The sequence below is a fragment of the Struthio camelus genome, chromosome 2, assembly GCF_040807025.1.
Source record: "Struthio camelus isolate bStrCam1 chromosome 2, bStrCam1.hap1, whole genome shotgun sequence".
Taxonomy (NCBI): domain Eukaryota; kingdom Metazoa; phylum Chordata; class Aves; order Struthioniformes; family Struthionidae; genus Struthio; species Struthio camelus.
The window spans coordinates 24,043,745-24,065,145 of NC_090943.1; the positions used below are offsets into that span (position 1 = coordinate 24,043,745).

The following is a 21,401-nucleotide window of genomic DNA, read 5'->3' on the forward strand; positions in this document are numbered from 1 at the left end:
CCAGACAACTCTCCTGTCCAAATTCTTTCCTACCTTCTTGTGCTTTAACCCTTGAGATTCTGTAATATCTTCTTCTGTCCTGGATCTCTTCAGGTAATGGCTCCAAAGTTTGTGGATGCTCACTATATGAACAAGTACACCTGCTCTGTGCAGAGTTACTGCATAAAGAGTATCTCGGCAGATGGAAAAAGAGTGATTTCATATTTTGCTCCTTCCTGTTAGATTCTGCATATTAGTTTCCCGTTCTTCCAACTGGAGGCGAATAATGACTGCAGCTCTGACTTCCTTCAAATCCATGATGGGGCATCAGCATCAGCGCACATGCTGGGGAAGTACTGTGGCTCCTCACCTCCTGCAGAGCTTTCCAGTTCCCACGACTCCCTGTATTTTTGGTTCTATTCAGACCACACCATTACAGCCGGAGGTTTCACCGTTCAGTGGGAATCTCGGGATCCTGGTAAGTTTGATGTAATGTCAGGTAAGTTAGCAGGTTCATTACTGTGGAGCAAAATGAATGACTTATTTTCCTTGATTAGAAAAAATCAGTAGCAGTAGGACAGTATTTTGCTAATGAGTAAGGCCGAAATGTTAACTCATATGTTATTTTGAGATGTTAGGAATTCCAGCTTTAGGCCTCTGCATGAATAATTTTCTGCTGCTATCTTACCTTAGCTTTTAAGGCTGCTTTATGCTTCTTGTGAGGAATCTCCCAAAGTGCTCGTGTTCCTGGAGATATTTTTCTTTTAATTAATTTTCTTCTCTCTCAGAAGTATCTGGTACTTTGAGCAGGCAAGTTACCCTTTTGTTCCTTCTTTTACAGTTTACAAGAGGCTCAAGAGGGTACCTTATGCTTTCAAACATGATAGTAGCAGAATACTTGGAATTTGATTTTAAATGATCTATGATTTGCTGCAGTTTAACGCCTGGATTCTTGACAGCACCACGTATATGTTTCTCCCAGGAGGCCTGAGAGCACATTTCTTGAGATAAACCCCAAATCATCTTGTGCTATACGAAATTCATTTCAAAGCACTGTATATTGTCTAGAAACAAAAATGTGTTCAGTCTGAGTTCTGTCTTGAAGGAACCATAGAGAAAGAAGTATAGAAAATTCAGGGGGGAAATTATTTCTTAATTTCTGTAAGCTTTAAAGTGCTCTTTTAAAGTTATTCTCTTTTTTTTTTTTCCCTTTCAATTGACATTATAAGATGGGTGATTACTAGTGGATGAATGAGGAGGAGAGGTATAGATGTGACTAAACTAGCTATGCCTTAGGTATAATGCACAAGTCACCCCTAACATTATCCAGCTGTTCGTGGAGAGGGTTTTTTTTTTACACTAAGTACATAAAATAGCCTTCCCTGCAATTACAAGTATATATATATATATAAGTATATATTTTAAATGAGAACAGTCTTATGCTAGGGTCAAACATGGAGATTATATTTATAAAGTACAGAAATTCTGATTAATTTTGTAAATCTAATCCAAAAGACAGTGCATTCCATTTCTAAACTAAATGGTTTTGATCATTCTCCTAGTGATATTTCCATTATAAGTATGAAAGAATCCTTCTTTTGCTGTGCAGATTAGGAAATATTTAGGGATCTGCTTTTTTACTGAGTTGCAGAATTAATTATAAAATTTAAAGCAAGAAGTAACTTTGTTTGTTTGTTTGTTTGTTTTAAATTTACTCTGGTTCCTAAAGTGGTACCTAACTTTGACACTATAGGACAGTTCAGCTTTTGACTTGATGTTCAGTATTACAAACTATGTTTTGCGGTATTTCTTTTCTTTTAGAATGTGGCGGTGAACTAACAGATACTTATGGCTCGATAAGCTCTCCAGGATACCCTGGTAACTATCCTATTAACAGAGACTGTTTCTGGACCATCTCAACCAGTCCCGGCCTCCTCATCACATTTGCTTTTGGCACGCTAAGCCTAGAACACCATGAAAATTGCAGCTATGACCATCTAGAGGTAAAGCTTCCTCGTGGATTATGACAACATTTTATGGCAATGTTATTGCAGAACAAGATATTTCAAAACCTTTTTCTGTGTACAGAAGAGGAATGTTTGAAAATCCTGGATTAAATCCTGGATTGAAATGCTCATTTGTACTTACTTATCCCAGTCATGAATGCACACTCGGACACAGGGAGAATAACAGAAAGAGAATGAGATTCTGCTCCACTGAAGTCAGTGGAAGTCTTTCCACTGAAGAGGATGGGATTCAGGCCAGATACCTGTTGGGAAGCTTTCCCTTTCTTACAAAGTCCGGTCCCCAAACTCCTAGTTGAATGTCTACGCACAGGGAATTCATCAGCCAAAGGAAAACTATCAGAGAAAGGGATCTAAGATTAATAGGTTCATATTATACCACCATCAATGGCTTGAGGTGTGAGCTTTGGGCTTTTTCTCAGGTGCAAATTGATTGTTATGGAATTCACAAATGCCCAATTATGGAAATGAGAAAATGGTTTAGAATGGGATGTTCTTCAAAATAGGACACTACAGAGGATGGTTTCAAGAAAACAGTACAATAGTAGATCTCCGGATATTTTCTTTCCCTCTGACAAAACTCTTAATGATCTCTCCTAGGAGTACCATCATAAAGAGCAGTTCTGCCAGTGGGTGTGTTTCTTGCTTCCTTGCTTCCTGTTTCTTGCTTCCTTTGGGGGAAACTTTCTATCAGCTTTCCCTCACCCACCATCCACCATATCTCCTGGGGCCCCTTGAGATAACTTTAAAAATGTTGGTACTGTCCAGAGTTGGTATACATCTGTTAATCCTAAAAGCTGATATATCATTCTGTTCAGATTCGAGACGGTCTTCTTCCCCAAGACCCAGTCCTCAGTAAATACTGTAGCACCGGCTCTCCACCCCCGCTCCAAACCACTGGCCCATATGCATGGATTCACTTTCACTCTGACGACTCAGTTACTGATAAAGGCTTCCACATTGTCTATACAACGTCACCTGGTAAGTTAAATTCAACATTAGACTTTGGACTGTGACGTTCCCATGATACAGCCAACGGGACATGAATGGATGTGATAAACACCTGCAATTTAATAATACAGGAAGCCTGTTTGATTTGCAGCCATTGTACAGAGGCAGCCTAAACTGAAAGACTTGCGGTACTTGTGAATATCTCAACTAATTTTTTTTTTCTTCTTAATATAGCAGATACAAATTGTGGAGGAAATTACTCAGATAGTGAAGGGGTTATCATGTCCCCTTTCTGGCCGAACCCTTATATTAATAACCGACAATGTATCTACATTATCGGACAACCAGAGGATGAAAAAATATACCTCAACTTCACGCATATGGAGCTGGAGAATCACACTGGTTGTTCATCGAATTATATTGAGGTGACTTTTCATAACCAATTGATATGAAAGGTTGATTACATGTGTGTACAAAACTATGCAGCGTAATTTATGTCTCAGGGTCTGCTGCAAGAATAGACATTAATCAAGGAAGTAAGTACACCAACTAATTAGGTCCAAAAGCCGCAGGGGCTGAAAGAGCAGGACACTACATTCAGAATGAATCAAAGATGAGAGAGCAAGAAAATCAGTCTAGCATTACACTAATCCTCAACCAGCTGTACATGATTAAGATGGAGTTTAAACCTTTGCTGAATGCATACCCAATGCAAGCAAAATATAACTAATACCACAGCCACTCTGTAGCATTTTCTGGAGTCATGGTGTTATGCTTAAAATCTTGTTTAGGGGCAAAAAGGAAGCACACCTTCCACACACACACATATATATATACACATATATATATATATGTATACACACACACACACACACACACATATATACAAACATATATATATATAAAAGAATGTATGTTAGTATAATTGAGAAGAGTCTAATTCAGGAATCATTATTAGTCTAGATCTAATTATTGCAGCAAAAGAAAGAATAATAGAATAGTTCTATACAGAAAAAGTAATAATAAACATACAATTAAAATTGTAACACACCTCTTAACACCAGGAAAAAGAAATAGAAGCTGTGCTCACCCTTCCATTACTCCTCTGGCTCCTAACGTCAGGACCTCTGGGCGCCTGGAGAGGGTGACCCTGTGAGCCCTCAGGCCCTGGAGTCCTTTGCTGGGAGGAATATGATGTTGATGTTGTCTAGGATCCACCTGAGGTCTTTTTTTAATGTTTCCTAACACGCTTTTACATGTTGGTCTTTCTTCATTGGTGTTCAGCTCTATTTTACATTTGAATTTACTACATATGGTGCCTGTTATGCATGCTAGATGCTATTTCTTTGTTTTCCTTGTTACCCCTAAAACCTGGCTCACGCAGCTCCAGGTCTGCACTTTAACTGACCACAGGCAAGCTATGCGAGGGTGCCGCGTGGGCCGGTGGCTCCGCAGGGCCAGGGAGGTTACGTATGGCTATGGGATCTCAGTGCAGAGCCGGTGCCCCTCCGTTACAGCCCCACGCCTGCTCTCCTCCACGCACGTCCGGGGCCCTGCTCCCGTGGCCTCTGCTGCGAACCAGCCCTGGGCCCCTCTCACCGCACCACTATGTGCCTTATTCTGCACAGAACAGCTGCTTGCTACTGCTAGCTCTATAAAACTGTGGTTGTACCATGCACAGAAAAGCAGAGGTAAAACAAATTAGCTTTAGACACCTGGTCAATTAGAGAAATTGCTGTCGCAGTTAAACCAAGTAAAAGAAAGCTGCAGGCAGGTCAAGAAAAGTTCAAGCAGAGCAAGTCTGACGAGCCTCGGTCCTGAGGCCTTGCAAATTCAGCACAAAATTTAAGCTTATAGCCTTTTACTAGCAATGGCAATACTGTATTATGGGGCTACACAGTTACACGTGTAGCGTTTCAACCCATGAAACAAAATGGGTTTCATTTTGTTTTGTTTTGATCTTTTTTTACCAAACCGGGAATAGGCTCCTGTGAGCTCTGTTTAGTTAATCTGTTTTTAAAAGATTGGTTATTGTGTTAACATCGTTCCCTTCCCTCGTCCTCTAATTCAGAGACTTTGGTTGGAATGAAGTGTAATTAATTTCTGAAGCGAGAGGGGAAGTGTGTTTAATGAAAACAGACAGCTTTTGTTTGTTTGGCCTGGTACTCCTCTTGCCTAATTGCTGGCAGAAAAGCAGCTAAATTCACAGCAGCCAGAGAAACAAAACCATTTCTGTTGAATACAATCAGTTGGTATTAATTCAGCAAGGCATTTATCTTGTTGTTTGCTGATCAGTCGCAAGCACTTCAGTTTCCCTGCACTGCTTTCTGTCTTTCTCCCATCCTCCTCCTCTTCCTACCCTCTCGCTTGGATCCGCTCCATCCAGCGCAGGGAAGCAGGGCTGGCGTTTTTGGACCTGGGAACGTGCAGCATGGCTGAAGCCCTGTGCTCTGTATCAAGGCCTAATTTTCCGCGTGCGCTTTTCATGCTGCTTGTGCGCTCTCAAATACTGTCTCGCTGGGCTTTATAGTAAAGTTTAACTAGGGAGGTAGCTTTTGGTTGCTTAAGTTACTTTAAAAATCCTTTTCAGGCAATTGTTTTGTCACTTTGAAAAGATGCAGAGTATTCCCATCCCCGGCTCTGTCAGGAAATGTGCAGCGTTTCCGCAGCAGCCAGGCACAGCTCGCCCCCCTTGCTCAGGGAGGGATGTTTAGTCTCTTACCAAGGGAAGAGCAGCCAGGGACCAGGGGTCTGCAAGAAGAAACCAGACACAACAAAGCTTCTTATTTCGGAACGACTGTGGCACAGTGCTGCAGAGGTAAGGTGTTAGCCAAGCCAGCTCCTTCTCCTTGCCATCCTTCCAAAGGGCAATCTCAGCCATTAATTCAAATGGCTTAGAGAGCCTGTTATTGTTATCACTGCTGCCTGGACTTTATAAATCACAAATGTAGGGAAAATCAGATGAAGAAAAAATGTAAACTCATGTGAACTGTAGTTCTGGAAACTTTCACCACTGTCTAAAGATTTTCTAAATCTTCCGGGCCAAATTCTGATCTTAGTGACTCCACCATAAATCCAGAGTAACTGTCACCTGAAACTCAGGTCCCTGGGAAATAACAGATGACTGTTAGAGAGTCAGAAAGCCATTTTACCAGCCGGAGTTTGCCAAACGGTGTGAGCAGGCCAGCCCCTGCCTCTCACCAGGCCTGCCATACCCCTGGCACAGGCTTTCCCAGCCCATGGTGTGAATACAGCTGAGCACGGCAGAGGACATGGCCATCGGGGAGCTGAATCCTGGCTGTCTCCGGCTTTTCAGTGATTTCACTGGAACGATTTTTTGAGGTTGATTGCGTGTATATTCAACTAAGCAGCTCCAGCTGTAGCCAGTTTTACAGCAGAAAAAAGAGCCATTTTGTTTTCAGGTGAACCTTTGGGAGGATAGGTGCGTTTGGCTTCCCTGTTGGCATGAGGTGGGCACCTCAGAGGGTGTTCAGAGCTCCTCACCCGGCAATGCCTCAGCCCTAACAGCTCTCTGCCTCACCTTCTGGATGCGCCTACCCTTACCCCCTGGCTGTGGGTTCAGGGCCTGATGTTAGGCAATGCAGATACCTCTCTCCCTCCTAGTCCCCTTGATCCTCAGCATCTATAATCAGCTCTTGGGAGAATTCCCAACATGCATTTCTCCTTTGATTAACAAGTTGTTTACTGTCAGATGAGTCCAGTGGCAGTGCAGAAGGTAAAAGCTGGAAGCGATTCCCTCTTGGAGTTTCATTGTCATTATCACACATTGGACCTTTCAGATAAAATAATGAAAAGGCATCAGCGTAGCTGTGTTTTTACTGCCTTGGGGACTTAGAGTCACATCTCCTGTTAGTGAGCTGTTGTATGGGTGTGATGCAACGTGTGCCCTTTCTAGAGAAATGCCATTGAAAGATGAATAGAAACTTCAAGGCTAAAACAAGGAAAACACACAATCCTGGCAAAAATGTCATTGCTTTTCACTGGTGAGTGCCTTACCTGTCACTCTGAAACCAAAGGAGGCACTTTGGAAGCACATGCTCCAAATTGTGCTAAAGCTGTAATTCAGAGAGGTAATGTTCTGTTGCACCCTACTGTTCTCAAACAGTGGGGAGAGGGTCTTCTATGCTGGTATCACCCGGTCCTTCCTTTGAGGTCTCATAAATGAAGTGCCTGTGCCAATTATTGTAATGGCCCTTTGGCTCTCTACTAAATGGGCAGTTACTTTTTTGTTATTTAGCGGTTCTTGTGAGATTATAGTTTTATCCAGATATCACATTACACCACTTTTATGATCTGAGATATTTCTTTGTTTTTCTTTTTGATGAAGAAAGCTGAACAATCTTTTCTTTTTTAGGTTCGAGATGGTGACAGTGAGATATCCCCTCTTATTAATAAATTCTGTCATAGTACATTTATATCTCCAATCACTTCTACCAGCAACAGTCTCTGGATCAAGTTCAAGTCTGATGCTTCTGTGCAAAGGGCTAGCTTCAGGGCTGTTTATCAAGTTGGTAAGAGAAACTGGTGACTTGTCCAGTGAACTGTTCTGTAACTCGGACCTTTTCAGTCATTTCTGTGCTATGATATATATACAGTGGGTTTAAGACAAACGTTAAAAGAAAAAAAAGAGTCGATTTGTTTATTTATTGCCATTTTTAGAAATGCTAAGAAGATGTCTGCTGTAGGCACTTCTACCATATTTGAAAATATATTCACTATTGCTACTTGGATGACCTACTATGGTAGATGCTGTGAGATGATAGGCTTGTAGGGGTGGTTTTTCTCTAAGTTCATAGTGATATTTGATAGACATCACGGTATTCATTTCTTGAAACCATTCATCACAACTACTGACTCTTGGTGTCCGTTTGCAGCCTGTGGAGGCTCCCTGTCTGGAGCAGGTACCATCCATTCACCTTACTACTCCAGGACATCCTTTCACCTGAAGACCTGTGAGTGGATCATCTCCCAAGCAGATGGCAAAGTGGTGATTCTTAACTTCATTGACTTTAACATTCGAAATACAACCACTTGTGACTCGGACTATGTTGAGGTAAACAATTATATGTATATATTATGGTTTACTCGGAGAGATTCATATGTATGTGCTCCTTCTCATGCTCATCTCCACCTAATTGGAATTGGAGGTGCATGCACAGTTTGACAGATAAGCACCTGTTTTACAGCACTTATAAAAGCTTTTCCAGCTTCACCAGAGGAGTCCACACCTTTTTTGATTCTCCAAAGATAGTGTCATAATTTTGATAATCAGAGACAACAGTGATGTGTATCACAGAATCATAGAATGATTGAGGTTGGAAGGGACCTCTGGAGATCATCTAGTCCAACCTCCCTGCTCAACCAGGGTCACCTAACAGCATGTTGCCCAGGATTGTGTCCAGACAGCTTCTGAATATCTCCAGCGAAGGAGACTCCACAACCTCTCTGGGCAACCTGCTCCAGTGCTCAGTCACCCTCACAGTAAAGAAGTTTTCCTCAGGTTCAGATGGAACTTCCTGTGTTTCCGTTTGTGCCCATTGCCTCTTGTCCTATCACTGGCCACCACAGGGAAGAGTCTAGCCCCACGCTCTTGACAGTTCTCTCAGCCTTTCCTCATATGAAACATGCTCCAGGCCCTTCATCATCTTTGTAGCCCTTTGCTGGACTCACTCCAGGGGCTCTGTGTCTCTCTTGCACTGGGGAGCCTAGAACTGGACAGAATACTCCAGATGCAGCCTCACCAGGGCTGAGTAGAGGGGGAGGATCACCTCCCTCAGCCTCCTGCCAACACTCTGCCTAACGCAACCCAGGATACCCTTGGCCTTCTTGACCACAAGGGCACATTGCTGGCTCGTGATCAGCTTGTTGTGCACCGGGACGCCCAGGTCCTTCTCGGCAGAGCTGCTTTCCAGCAGGTCAACCCCCAGCCTGTACTGCTGCAATGGGCTTATTCCTCCCTAGGGGCAGGACCCTGCACTTGCCTTTGTTGAACTTCAGGAGGTTCCTCTCCACCCAGCTCTCCAGCCTGTCCAGGTCCCTCGCAATGGCAGCACAGTCTTCTGCTGTGTCAGCCCCTCCTCCCAGTTTAGTATCATCAGCAAACTTGCTGAGGGTGCACTCTGTGCCTTCCTCCAGGTCATTGATGAATATATTGAACAAGACTGGACCCAGGACTGACCCCTGGGGGACACCACTAGCTACAGGCCTCCAACTAGACTCTGTGCCATTGATCACACTCTATCAGATGTCTTTGAATAGATAGGTCTGCTTTTGGAGGTCTGTGTGCCACTTACTGTTGAGGGTATAAGATCTTAGTTTTTCCCCATCTGAATGCCCATCAGTGGGGAGAACCCTTCGCTAGCAGTCACGAGGCTGAATTGTATGTGCCTGTGGTGCAAACCACGCTGAAGAGAGGGTAGGGTTTGACTTGCTAAGGATTTCTTTTATATTATTCTTATGAGTTCCTTTATGCTTACTGCTTTAATACAATAGAAATCTGTATGGGATATTTTGAATACACTGTTCTTCAGGTCAGAGATGGCAACAATACAGACTCTCCTCTTTTGGAGAAATACTGTGGTACAGCCGTACCATCTCGAGTGCAGTCTACACGGAACTATCTCTATGTCAAATTCAGAGCTTCCTCTCTTACCAACCTTGGCTTCAGAGCTGAGTACTGGCCCTTAGATACAGGTAAGGATTTTGTGTGCATGTGTCTTTCCAAACTTTTTTTATACGCTGGAATCACTGGCCCATCAAGTTTTACAAAGGTATAATGGGAGATAAATTCTGAAAGAGTTACTGCGTAGTATGCATCAAGGGAAAAAAAGGCTACAAAATTTCAGAAAGAAAAGTAACCGATTTTATAAGTGCCTTGTTCTTGAATAAATATTTCATTTAACCTGATGTTTTAAATCTCTACAGTATGTGGGGAGGCTCTCACTGGACCGGAAGGAACTATTACAAGCCCTGGTCATCCATCTGTCTACCCACATGGTATTAATTGTACCTGGACCATCAACATTCAGCCTGGCTACCTTATCCGCTTGACGTTCACTTCATTTAACTTGGCATTTGATTATGGTTGCAGAAAGGATTATCTTGAAATATATGACAACAGCACTGCGCAAAAATTGGGAAGGTGAATATGTCCACTAGCCTGCATAGCTGATTTATTGTAAAGTGTGCACTGTTCTGTAATCTTTCCATGCAATTTGCTTCCTTAAATTTTATATATAAATTAATTTCTTTGTGTTACTGAAATAATAGCAGCAGTGCCTCTGCCTAGCCTAGTAAAGGCAGCTTCTTTCTTTGACCATAGAATGAGAACCACATTTAGTAAATATTATATTGGGAGAAACCAACTTGTGTCAGAAGGGCAGCTTTTCTGAGAACAGATTTCAATAGCTGCCATTGTCCAGCACCTTTTGCATTTTAATTTATGGGAATAAGTTCCCATAAGTTTATGGGAATAATATGTCTGTGCCTTGGAAAAGTTATGATTTGAAGCACTTGTGGAAGTAAAAGAAAGATTACTTAGAAGATTGTAGATTTGAGTTTCAGCAAAAACTAAACTGACGTCTTTGTCTTAAAAGGCTTGTTTTCATTTTCTCCTGATATGTGATTTTATACTAGGGAAGAAAAGGCTGTACAATCTTTTCTTGCTTTCCCCCCTCACCAAGTGGGGTATACACAGGGGTTTCTCACCATCCTGGAACTCAAGAACACCTAAACTACCTGGGCTCAGAGCATCCAGCTGCAGCCACAGCCAGAGACTGTAACATATTTGGCTAACAGGCCAGTATTTTTGGAAATAAGGAGCAAATGACTGTCCGGCTATAATGGAGAGTATTTTGCAATCTTAGTATTTTGTCAGCCACTCTGACACCTGCTTAAAAAGTGGAATATGTTGTAGATGCAGCATGGACTTTTTGCATTAGGAAATTTCAATAGGAACCTGACTACTCAATGCACAGCTTCTCCTCTGACTTTGCTGTGCAAGATAGATTTATGTCCTTGTATATGTAGTGTAGTATTTAGTCTCATGACACAGGCTATACGGCTAGGATCTGTACCACCAAAAGGAGATATATGTGTGTGTGCAACCTTTCAGACTTCTCAGGAAAGCTGAGTCTTCTTCCAGTAAAATAGATGCTTCATGAAGCATTGCCACTAAATTTGGGGCATTTTTTGGCTGCAGGTACTGTGGAAGATCAATTCCACCATCGCTCACTAGTGGTGGCAACATGATGACGCTGTACTTTGTGACTGATGACAGCATTGCCTCTGAGGGCTTTTCAGCTACTTTTATCTCCCTGAATGCATCAAAAGGTAATAAGTCAGTATGTTCATTACATGAATTAAATGTTTTCAGCTGTCACTATGAATAAGCACTATAAGAAAAATAAACATTATTTTCTGTGTTAGCAGAGGACTGCCTAGTGCCTCTTCTACTCCTTCTTAATTATAGCTACTTGATTCAAAAGCCTTTTCCTGCCTGGGAAATATGACGAAAGCAGAGAGCAATTTCTGTAAGCAACACTACTGCTTTCTTTAGAAAGCCATAAGAGTTGAATGGCAGAACTACATGAAGTATTTAGAAAAAGTATATCCTGAATTTGCTTTGACCGATCTGAGTTGAGTATGCATGATCTAAGAAGTGAAGCAATCCTGAACAACTTACTTGAATGGGAGGCTATCTGAACATCTCAGATACTGTAAAAATGAGTTTAGTTGCAATATTGATGATGGACAAAAAAAGTTCACATAGGACGAAATTAAAAAAAGCAGCAAAATAACCTGAGAGCACAAACCTTTTTTTTTTTTCATGAAGACTGTGTGCAACTTTTTGACTCCAGCAGAGTTTAGACTTCCTGTTATGCCTTCCATCTGTTCCTCAAGTATCTCCTTTTAAGAGGCAAAGGCATATGTCAGTAGGAGAACAGCTGTTGAAGGGAAGAACGACCGTTCATTCCCTCAGATCTTTCAACCAGATTAAAACTGAGCAATTACTCAGAATTCTTCAGCTTGAAGGTTCTCCAGGGCAGGTACATCTGTGTTTTCAAACTATGCTGAATGTATCAAAACTTTTCCAGTGTTTGCACATCTCTCCAGCACTGAGACATTTGTTAGCACTGACTGAGCTACATTTGAATCAGCAGCCTTTTGGTGAAACTCTATATGTGCCAGTTCTATGGACCTCGCAGACATGGGTCTGCTATTAATCTCCTCACTGCTGAACCTGGATCTGCAGTAGAAGAGGCCTCCCATGGGCAGGGGGACAGATTCTGCCTAGTAGAGTTCAACTACAGAAGAGAGGGAACTGGAAAATGAAAAAAGTACAAGTGAGAATACATTTGTATCTGGGTTATTGCTTATCCACCACTAAGCAGTTTCTGGCTGGTTTGTTTTGTGTGTACATGGGCAGGATACAAGGAGTTTATTAGATGAATGCTAGAAATTCATGATATTCATCTATATAGCTGTAGACTACCAATGGCTGCTCATTTTTGCCCTTAGTATCTTTAGGTATTTTATTTTTCCTACTTTCTGAATTTCTTCAGCCCATCTAAAAACAGCAAAATTTCTAATTTCTATCTTGTGAAAAATAACTACTTTCCTAGTGTCGGCTTGGACAATTTGGCTGTTATTTCATCTCTCAGGCATGTGTGTAGGCGAGACCAGTACAGATTTTGCCACTGTGTTTTTATTCACCACCAGATAACTTATAAATGCAAATAATCCTTTTTCTCAGCTGCCTTCATTCATAGTTGTGTTATCTGGCATGAAACCAGAAAGTCGGTAAAAACAATTAAGATTTAATGAAACACGTCCCAAGGAAGAACCTTCTCTTTGTTTGAAAATAATAAGCCAAAAATAAATTCTACTTTTAAAAATCTTTCCAAGAAAGACTGTAGTTTGAAAATTCTGAGTTCTTGCTAATGAGAAAATGTGAAATTATCATCAGCCTTGTAAATAAGATATTTTGTTGGTTTGTTTTTGCATCTGCCAGCCATAACTTCTGTAAAAGTGATTTTGCTGCTTGTTAGTGTGATATTTGTCCTTTACCTTAGCTTAAATTTATATTCTTGGATAAAGGTCATTCCTTCCTAAACGTTCCTGTAGCAGCTCTTCTCACAGTTTATAGGAACCAACGAGTCCTCTGCTCAGCATTAACCTGTATTCTGTCCTTGCGCAACCCTGTTGGCTTCTCTGCTTTTGTTAGTTATCTCAGCCCTGATGAATGCCAATTTTTTCTGTTCAGCTTCATTACTCTGCCTCCTCTCTTCCACATCCCCCTCCACCACCACCACCATAGAGATGGGCTCTTCTTTCATCCAAAGCACTGCCATAAGCATCATGCAAGTTTTTAACTATATCAACACCACCCCTGGAATGATTTCAAAGTGTGCTTTAAGAATGCAAGGCTGTCTTCTCTTCAGTATTTTTAATAGCTAGAAACTGCATAAAATGTTTATATAAAATAAGAAGTACTAATTTCTTCATCCAAACTTTAAGCAACAGATACAATTTTGGGGCTAATATGTCTCTTTCCCCCTGAGGAATACACATATCTTTACTATTCTTCAGCTAAGCTGGGTCTATATGCAAAAATATTACAAAAGAGCTAGCTCTCAATTTATTCTCGCTCAGATTCAGAACTATGGTATCTAGAATAAATGTAGTTTTTTTGTTTTTCTCGTCAACCACTACAGTTCGCATAAGTATGGCAGAGTAGCAGTAATTACTGAAACTGAAAATAATAACCTTATAGAGAAGTTGGAACTAAGATCCATTTTCTTTACAGAGATTTGTTTCTTTTCATCCCAGCAAGAACACAGTAGTACTACAAAATTCTCTTAAATGTTGGACTGCTAACATTCAGTTTTGATTAAGAATAAAGTGTTTTGAAGCTGCAGTAGCCTGAGAGAAGGAGAACATGTGTATGTGGACTTTGCTGTAAGAAGCAACTTCCCACTCCCCTGAAATTATATCAAATTTAGCCTTCCCACTGTGAGATTTCTAAGCCTGATATTCGTCTTACATATATACAGTTACACTGGGGTTGAAAATTGCTGAACATAATCATATCTGAGAGATTTACCAAAGCTATGGATTTTTTTTTCTTTACATCTGCTGCCTATTTTCATTTCATCTACTAATAAAAATATGGTTCTAATAAAGTTTCTTGTGCGGTAAGAATCCGTCATATTTTGAGTTAGCCAATTACAATGTAATCAATATCAGAACTGGTCAAAGCTGTTCTGGTTGATTTTAGATGATTCAATAGGCCTTTGCCTGGAGTTATTTTATAGAGAATGAGCTATTGAGAAGATGGACAACATTATCACAAAAAAGAGAGTAAGCAGGAGTGAGAAAAAATGCCTTTATATAAAATGAAGCTACTTTTCTTATCCATACATTTTAGTAATTTTTGTGTTAGTATAGTTTATCTGTGATATATTTGTTAGCTGAAGAGTGGCCTGAAAATAATAGCAAGGCTATATTCCCTGTCCAAAAAGTAAACTGAAAGCCAGGGGACACAGCTATGGCTATGGTCCACAAGGCGCAAACAATTATTTTAGCAGTCTGCCAGCTAGTAGCTGTGAATTGCTCAAATGGCAGGAATATGAATAGAAATCATTCAGTCAAATACGTCCACATTATACTCAGTTGTTTAAAATGTATAATGCCCACTTAAACTGTGTATACTTGGGAATGCAGGCCAACCATATTTCTTGGCTGTCTTTCTGTCTTTTGAGGAGAAAGTCACCTGGAAACCAAGCTATTGTTTGGATTTAATTCCTAGAGTCCAGGACTAGACCAACACCAGATTGCTGAATGTCACAATAGATATATAAATATTATGATAGATTTGGGGATTTTCTTTTTCTCATCTTGGCTGACCGAACCACAAAGAACCCGTGTGAAATCATGGACAAATCTTTGAAAGGGCTCAGTCTTGACTGGAAGTGCTGCTCAGCATTTTGAAAGATCCAGGTCACACTCCTTCAATAGGAATAGGGCTAGAGTCAGTGTATGTATTTTATTATCCTTGCCTTCTTCACAAATAATTGGGAATTTTCTTTTTTGCTTTGTGGTTTTTTTTTTTTTTCATTAAAGAGGCTACATTTCATCCTTTCGGCTAAGGACAGTCAGCCTTTATGAGTTTTTTAGCAGACTGCATTCTTGGTGAAATTTTTATTCCTGGTCTTTCTCTGGCTTTGGTGAAATTTAAAATTTTTCCTCTTTCTCATCCTGAATTGTGAATGACATGATTAATCAAGAGGTGTAAGTTCATTTTAGATAGCTCAGTTTTGTGATATATTTTAGCTGTTAGTGACTGACTGGAGAAGTCAGAGTTTGAGAAGAATGAAGGAAAAAAAAGCATTCATGAACCTGTGGACTTAAAAAAATGGTCCCCGAGTGCAATATATAGTCGTGCATGTCTTCCTTCTCAGTAGCTGAGTACAAGCTGTAGCTAGTATTTCTAAGCAGTTTGGGTCTGAAACACTGTACAAAGGACCTTTGTGCACCTTCTTGGTAAAAATTCAGCCTCTCAGTGTCCGCCAGCAGCAGTAACAGCAGGCCCTGAAGTGCAGAGGTGCTTTTCCATTGCCTCTGGAGAGGGAGATACTTCATGTGATAGTTTCTTCCTTTTTTATCTAAACATGCCTAATGTTACATAAAGGGCTAATTGTTAGAGATCTGAGTTTTCCTTTGGCAGAGTAATGTTGACAGAAAAGTGCCATTTTACATATTACACTATAATTTTCTTATTTTTGATTAATTAGAATTGTGGCAACCGATGAATATCTCTTTATGGGGATAAAACATGGAGAGAATTTTCTGCGCTATGCATGACTGCATGAGTGAGTGGTACAAAAGCTGGCATTTTTCTCCACTGTTGGCTATATTACAGTAGGTTACTGCCGTTTATGGCCTTTTCTATTCAGAAGAGCAAACATATTTCGTACCAAAGTCAGAAAGCAGATTGAATAGCTTTCAAAACCTCACACACTGGCAAAGCAAGATGTATGATTGTTCTGGGCAATTGCCGCCTTCTTCTGTATTTCATGGAGTGTCTTAAAAATAAACTGAATTCATATTTTTTTCCAGGCATATAACAATCACATTATGGAGTTAGACTGCCTTCGGAGCTTTGGCAAAGGATCCAGCGTTCTTTCTCTTGCCAGCTTTGCTAATAATTTTCTCTGAAGGAACTATTACTGCACAAGCACATCCCCATATAGTCAACCCTCATAAGCTGTGTTAGTGAGCTGAGTGCAAAAGATGAATGCCAGCTCTCTTGCTACATGTAGAATAACGTAAATGAATCCACTTACCAGAACTGAGTTGGTAGACGCAAAATGTGGGTGCTTTTGATGTGTTGATGCTTTTCCTAATCATTATAGCAGTGTATGCTCAGTCTGCAACTGGATTTATTTCACTGTAGCCAGAGGTCTGGCGTTGCTGACGGTCGTTTTTCCACCTGCTGTATTTCTCCTCTTAGTTCATAAAGAAGATGATTGTTATGCAAAGTGTGGAGCAACACACAGCATCCAATTTAAAGTAGCACACTTTGGATTTGAGTTTTTATTTGGATTACTGCCAAGAAAGCAAACTTTGGTGAGGGAGACGACCTGGACAGTTCTGTGGAAATTCTTCTTAGAAGAGATGATAAAAATAAATTGGCTTTCCTGTTGCTAATTGTATATAAAGGCCCTTATCCAGTATCTCAATTTTAATATTCTCCAGGCTGAAGGCAAATACTAATGGTCTCCGCCTTTGTGTGAAAGAAAGCAGTACTGCTACCCTTCCAGGTACTAAATGTTTATGAGTCAGGCACCCACCCTTCAAAGGTCAGGAGGTAATAGTAAGTTAAAAATTAGTAAACTAATCAACATATGTACACATTTTCATTTTCATGTTTAATTGCTTTCTCTGTGATGAGCCTTTAAGATAAATTTAGGTCACACTTCTGAGTCACATTTCTAGTCCTACATGTAGGGTTCTCAAGATATCATATCACTTCAGGGTCTGGGTTTTGATGATAAACTCTATATATAATGAAACATCATGGGAACTGGAAGCACAGCAAGGGCATAATAAGGATTTATAAGGCAGCACAAGGTTCTTAAGGTGTCCATGACTGACGTGATTGTTATGTGCATATATTTGTGCATGTATTTATAAGACACAAATGACTGAAATCATAGATAAAGAAATTAATATATCATGATTTTAGGTAAGTAGTGCATGAACACTTTTGACTTGTTAATTACCAAAGTACTGCCCATAGCAGAAAACTGTTGTCCTGTTTCTGTGTCATATTTTTGTGTTTTTCTTGGGATGAATTAGGAACATGAGTCTGGTATCCAGCTTGGGGCGGGGGGTCCTTACCTCACAGAGAATATTTCCAACAAAGCACAAGACCTTCCAGGTGACAAAAAATGACAAAAAAAAAGATTCTTTTTTTCAGAAACCACCCCTTTTTACCCTTTGACATCAGTAAAAGCAAAAGTGTTTTAATAGTTAAACTCAGAATAGACAGAGAGCACTCTTGGAAATGACTAGCCATAAATATGGAGGGCCTGAGCTGTGATTTCATCCCTTCCCCCTAAATTATTACACATGTTGAAGTATAATGCATGAGTGTTATTACACTGCAGCTGTGGGATGTTAGAGAATAGGTTTTAGAGCTCTGTAGGAGCCAGTTTAAATAAGTCTGAAGTGAAGCATAGTATTCTGCTCGCTCTCTCAACTGTACTTTGTAAGTAGTATAACTCTTTGTATAACTATTTGATAGAAAGTCTTCAAGAAATCTACATTTATTTCTTATATTTGCAACCTGTAGGATCTGATACAAGGGAACTGAGGACCCTTGTATCTAGAGTGATGATTCTGGAGTGAACATCCAGAATCATCAAATCCAGCCCAGTTTTATCCTTTTTTTTTTTTTTTTTGCAAATACCTTTATCATATAATCCTCTTTTTAAATCAAATTAATTAAACAATATCTTAAAAAATAGGTGTTTCTTTTTCCCTTTTTGCTTCTGTTACACAGGTTGGAAAATTGCTCTAGAATTTCACTTCCTAATAGAAACTTTCTCCTCATTTCAGTGTATCTGTATTCATGGACAGTTTCTAAGCTTTGGAGCTTATACAGTATTTAAGAGAGTACTCTAGCTTTACTGTTCTTCATGCTTCTTGGTGTTTATCTCTGTCTCTTCTTCCTTCCTTCCTGCTTCCTGTGTAAGGGTAGCTGCATTCCCTCCTGTCCTTCATTTTCTAAACTAAATAAGCCAAGCTCTTGTAATCTCTCTTGCATGATAATCTCCTAATTCCCCACCATTTCTACAACTTCTCTCAGTATTTGTTCCAATTTGATTTTCAGAATATCAGTGACCAGGGTTACGAACATTTTTCCAGGTGATGTGTCACCATTACCTTGTACAGTGGCATCAAGATTCCCTGTTTCTAATGGAAACATCTCACGTGGCTCATTTTTCACCTTGCCCTTTTTTGCAGCCAGATTACAAAGGATCAGTCAGCCTGTGATCAACTAACACATGAAGATAGTTCTCTCCAAAATAAGTTTTGCGTTTGAGTAGCATTTTATAGTAGATATTTTCATTCCTAGTCTGTATGTCTGTGCTTTCAAAAAAGCTTCTTTTTAATTTTTTCTGTTTCTCTCTTACTCTACTCTGTTTTCTTCTTTCCAGCTCATAATGTCAAGTTGCTTCTTTGGTGGTCACAGGAGAACTGATGTAACTGATTTTAGGATAAGCCTTTGAGCAGAACTGCTTTGTTCTCACAGTGCAAAGATCAAATCAACTCAAGCCGGACAAATCAACTCAAATATAAGAAACCTTGTACAAAAATCTGGATTCTGATTTTAGTGTATAGTGATGACACTCAGCTGTAGGATGTGTCCAGGATCAGTTACAAATCACAGGAGTGCAGGATGTTTGCTCCTCTGTCTGTTGGAAAAATAGGTTTCCTGCTAGTTTAGCCTACATATTAAACTCATTCACAACCAGCAAACCTCTCTGGAGCATGGCTTCATTTACAACAAATATACTGAATCTTTAAGTCACTGTGTACATGTTTCTTCTCTCTTTAAAGTGTGCTCACACCAATACAGTAGTGAAACCGGCATGCTAACATCTCCGAACTATCCCAATAACTACCCTGTCCGGACAGAGTGCATATACGGCATCACAGTGGGAATGAACAGACAAATTGTGCTGCGCTTCACTGACTTCACCTTGGAGGGGAATAAACGCTGTACAGAAGATTATGTAGAAATCAGGCAAGCCTAATTATTTCTCTTGTCCTTATTACTGATAATCACGGAAGTTGGCCAAATCCACTTAGGCATGTGCAGAAGCTGTAGTTTTTAACTATACCGCTGTGCTGGCAACGTGGGCAAAGGGCTTTCTAGAGAACGTTAAATGCCACCTTTTCCTGCTGCCGTTCTGTTCCTTTGTCCCGTTTCCTACCTGGCAAATTGCAGCTCTCGGAGCAAGTGCATTCTGTGTAGACAAAAAAATGCCTTCCAGTGTCCTAGCTCTGATTGTGTTCCTTAGCGCAGACACAGAGAGTTTGCTCGCTTCGTGACATATTCTTTGTGTTTTATGTCAATTGTCTTTCAACAGCAGCTCTTCTGTGATGCAGCACTAGGAAGATGTGAATAATCTGTGATATTTGCCTATGCTGGCATCATCATTAAATTTAGGAAATGGCATGGTGATCTGCAGTAAATTTTACAGGAGAGAGACAAATACAAGGGGCAGAAAACTGTTTGCAGGAAGACTAGGTGCATGCTTACAATATAGCCATGCCAGTATGCTTCCTTTCTGTGGTGTGTCGCTGCATGGGATCTGCGCTTTGGAGTGCCAGTGAGCCCATTTTTTTCTCCTCGTGAACCAGCTCTCCAGCTGAACCATATCTCCAGAACTACTGTGTGGTTTCTGTCTCCGAGTGTACCATGAGTTTCCAGGACCTCTATGAGTGCGATGATAAAACATGGTATGGTGTTATCCTGAACATCGTACCTGATATTATGTATGGTTTATTCCTCTTTGAGGTCCCTCTTAGAGCTTGGTACTGTTTTTTAGAAAAAAACAAAAATCTTTTGCTGAAGTTGCAGTATTGGTTGGATTATGATACTGAATTCCTGCTGAGTTACCTGGTTGCTTTCTGCTGTACATACAAACTGGAGAAAGTTATGAAAACCGTCAATAGTTTCTAAGTTTTTCATCTTTTTCATTAAAAAAAACCCCTGGGATTATATTTAAGCTAACTTTATTTTAATAGTTAAAACATTAATTCATGGTTGACCTGAATTATAAGGTTTTTCTTTTTTAACTCAAGAACTGAAAACATTTGGTTATTGCACAGCTCTAATGGTGGTGTCCCTGTGCACACTGGATGTGCATCCTGAACTGCAGAATTAGGAAATATTACTACTCCTTAATTAAAAGCTTGGGAATAATTGGTTGTAGAGACCAGTTGTGAAGGCCAAGAAAATCATTCAAAATTTGCATCATGTCAGTTTTGAGATGTGGGTTGCTATTAGTGTGGTAGCAAATAAACACTTTATTTGTTAAGAACAAGGAAAAGGTCAGCTCATCTGTTTTTGGGCCACGCCAAACAGTGAGAAACTTATATTTCTTCAAGTTAGAAGCTTACCTTTTGGCTCAGCCATAATTACCACCTTGCAGAAGACAGAGAAGGAGGCACTGTAAGGTCCTGCCTCTGCAGCAGCTCGTGTCCTTGAGATGCTTCTTGAGTCTCTCAGTGCATTGATGGCTCAGGACAGGCTGATGAGAGGAAGTGACTGGACATACCCATTATGCAGGTACTGGCAGTAGGGCCTCTTACTGCAAGCCGCAGGACCCCTCCAGCATTTAGTAGCTGTATTTCTGTGGAGGATGAAGAGCCAGGATTAGTCCTTCCCAGGCCTGAAAGAATCCCAGGATTTATACTTTGTTATCATTTCTCTTGCTCTCCCTCTTTGACTCAAGGTTTTTCTTCTCTTTAATTCTAGAGATGGAGGTTATGAAACTTCCCCCCCTCTTGGGAAATACTGTGGTACAGATCTGCCTCCTGTTATAATCTCTCATGGTAACAAGCTGTGGATAAAGTTTGTAAGTGATGTGTTTGGCACAAGAAAGGGATTTGCTGCACACTGGGATGGTACATCAGCAGGTAAAATGAGCACATCAAGTATAAAGCCATTTTAAACATCTCATTTTTGATCTTTTGTTTGTATTTAATTTCCCTTCCTTTTCACATCTTTTCTGCCTCCAATCTCCTAAAATCTGTCTGTAATTATATGGCATCATATATTAAGGCTTCTTAGATCAAGGATATGTATTTCTTGGTCCATGGGCTTTCTTTTCTCCATGGGAAGGATAT

The 21,401-nt window shown here is 40.3% G+C and overlaps 1 protein-coding gene across 2 annotated transcripts in view; it reads left to right on the forward strand.

Annotated features, from left to right (window-relative positions):
* The window catches only part of CUBN (cubilin), a 145,236-nt gene that overhangs the window by 17,370 nt on the left and 106,465 nt on the right, over window positions 1–21,401 (forward strand). For both annotated transcript variants that reach the window (XM_009673702.2, XM_068934653.1), the window contains 11 exons: window positions 223–457; window positions 1,801–1,982; window positions 2,822–2,984; window positions 3,189–3,379; window positions 7,330–7,486; window positions 7,850–8,028; window positions 9,506–9,668; window positions 9,900–10,116; window positions 11,176–11,306; window positions 19,104–19,290; window positions 21,031–21,191. In XM_009673702.2, coding sequence (XP_009671997.2) covers window positions 223–457; window positions 1,801–1,982; window positions 2,822–2,984; window positions 3,189–3,379; window positions 7,330–7,486; window positions 7,850–8,028; window positions 9,506–9,668; window positions 9,900–10,116; window positions 11,176–11,306; window positions 19,104–19,290; window positions 21,031–21,191 — 1,966 coding nt within the window. The remainder of the gene's footprint in view (window positions 1–222; window positions 458–1,800; window positions 1,983–2,821; window positions 2,985–3,188; window positions 3,380–7,329; window positions 7,487–7,849; window positions 8,029–9,505; window positions 9,669–9,899; window positions 10,117–11,175; window positions 11,307–19,103; window positions 19,291–21,030; window positions 21,192–21,401) is intronic.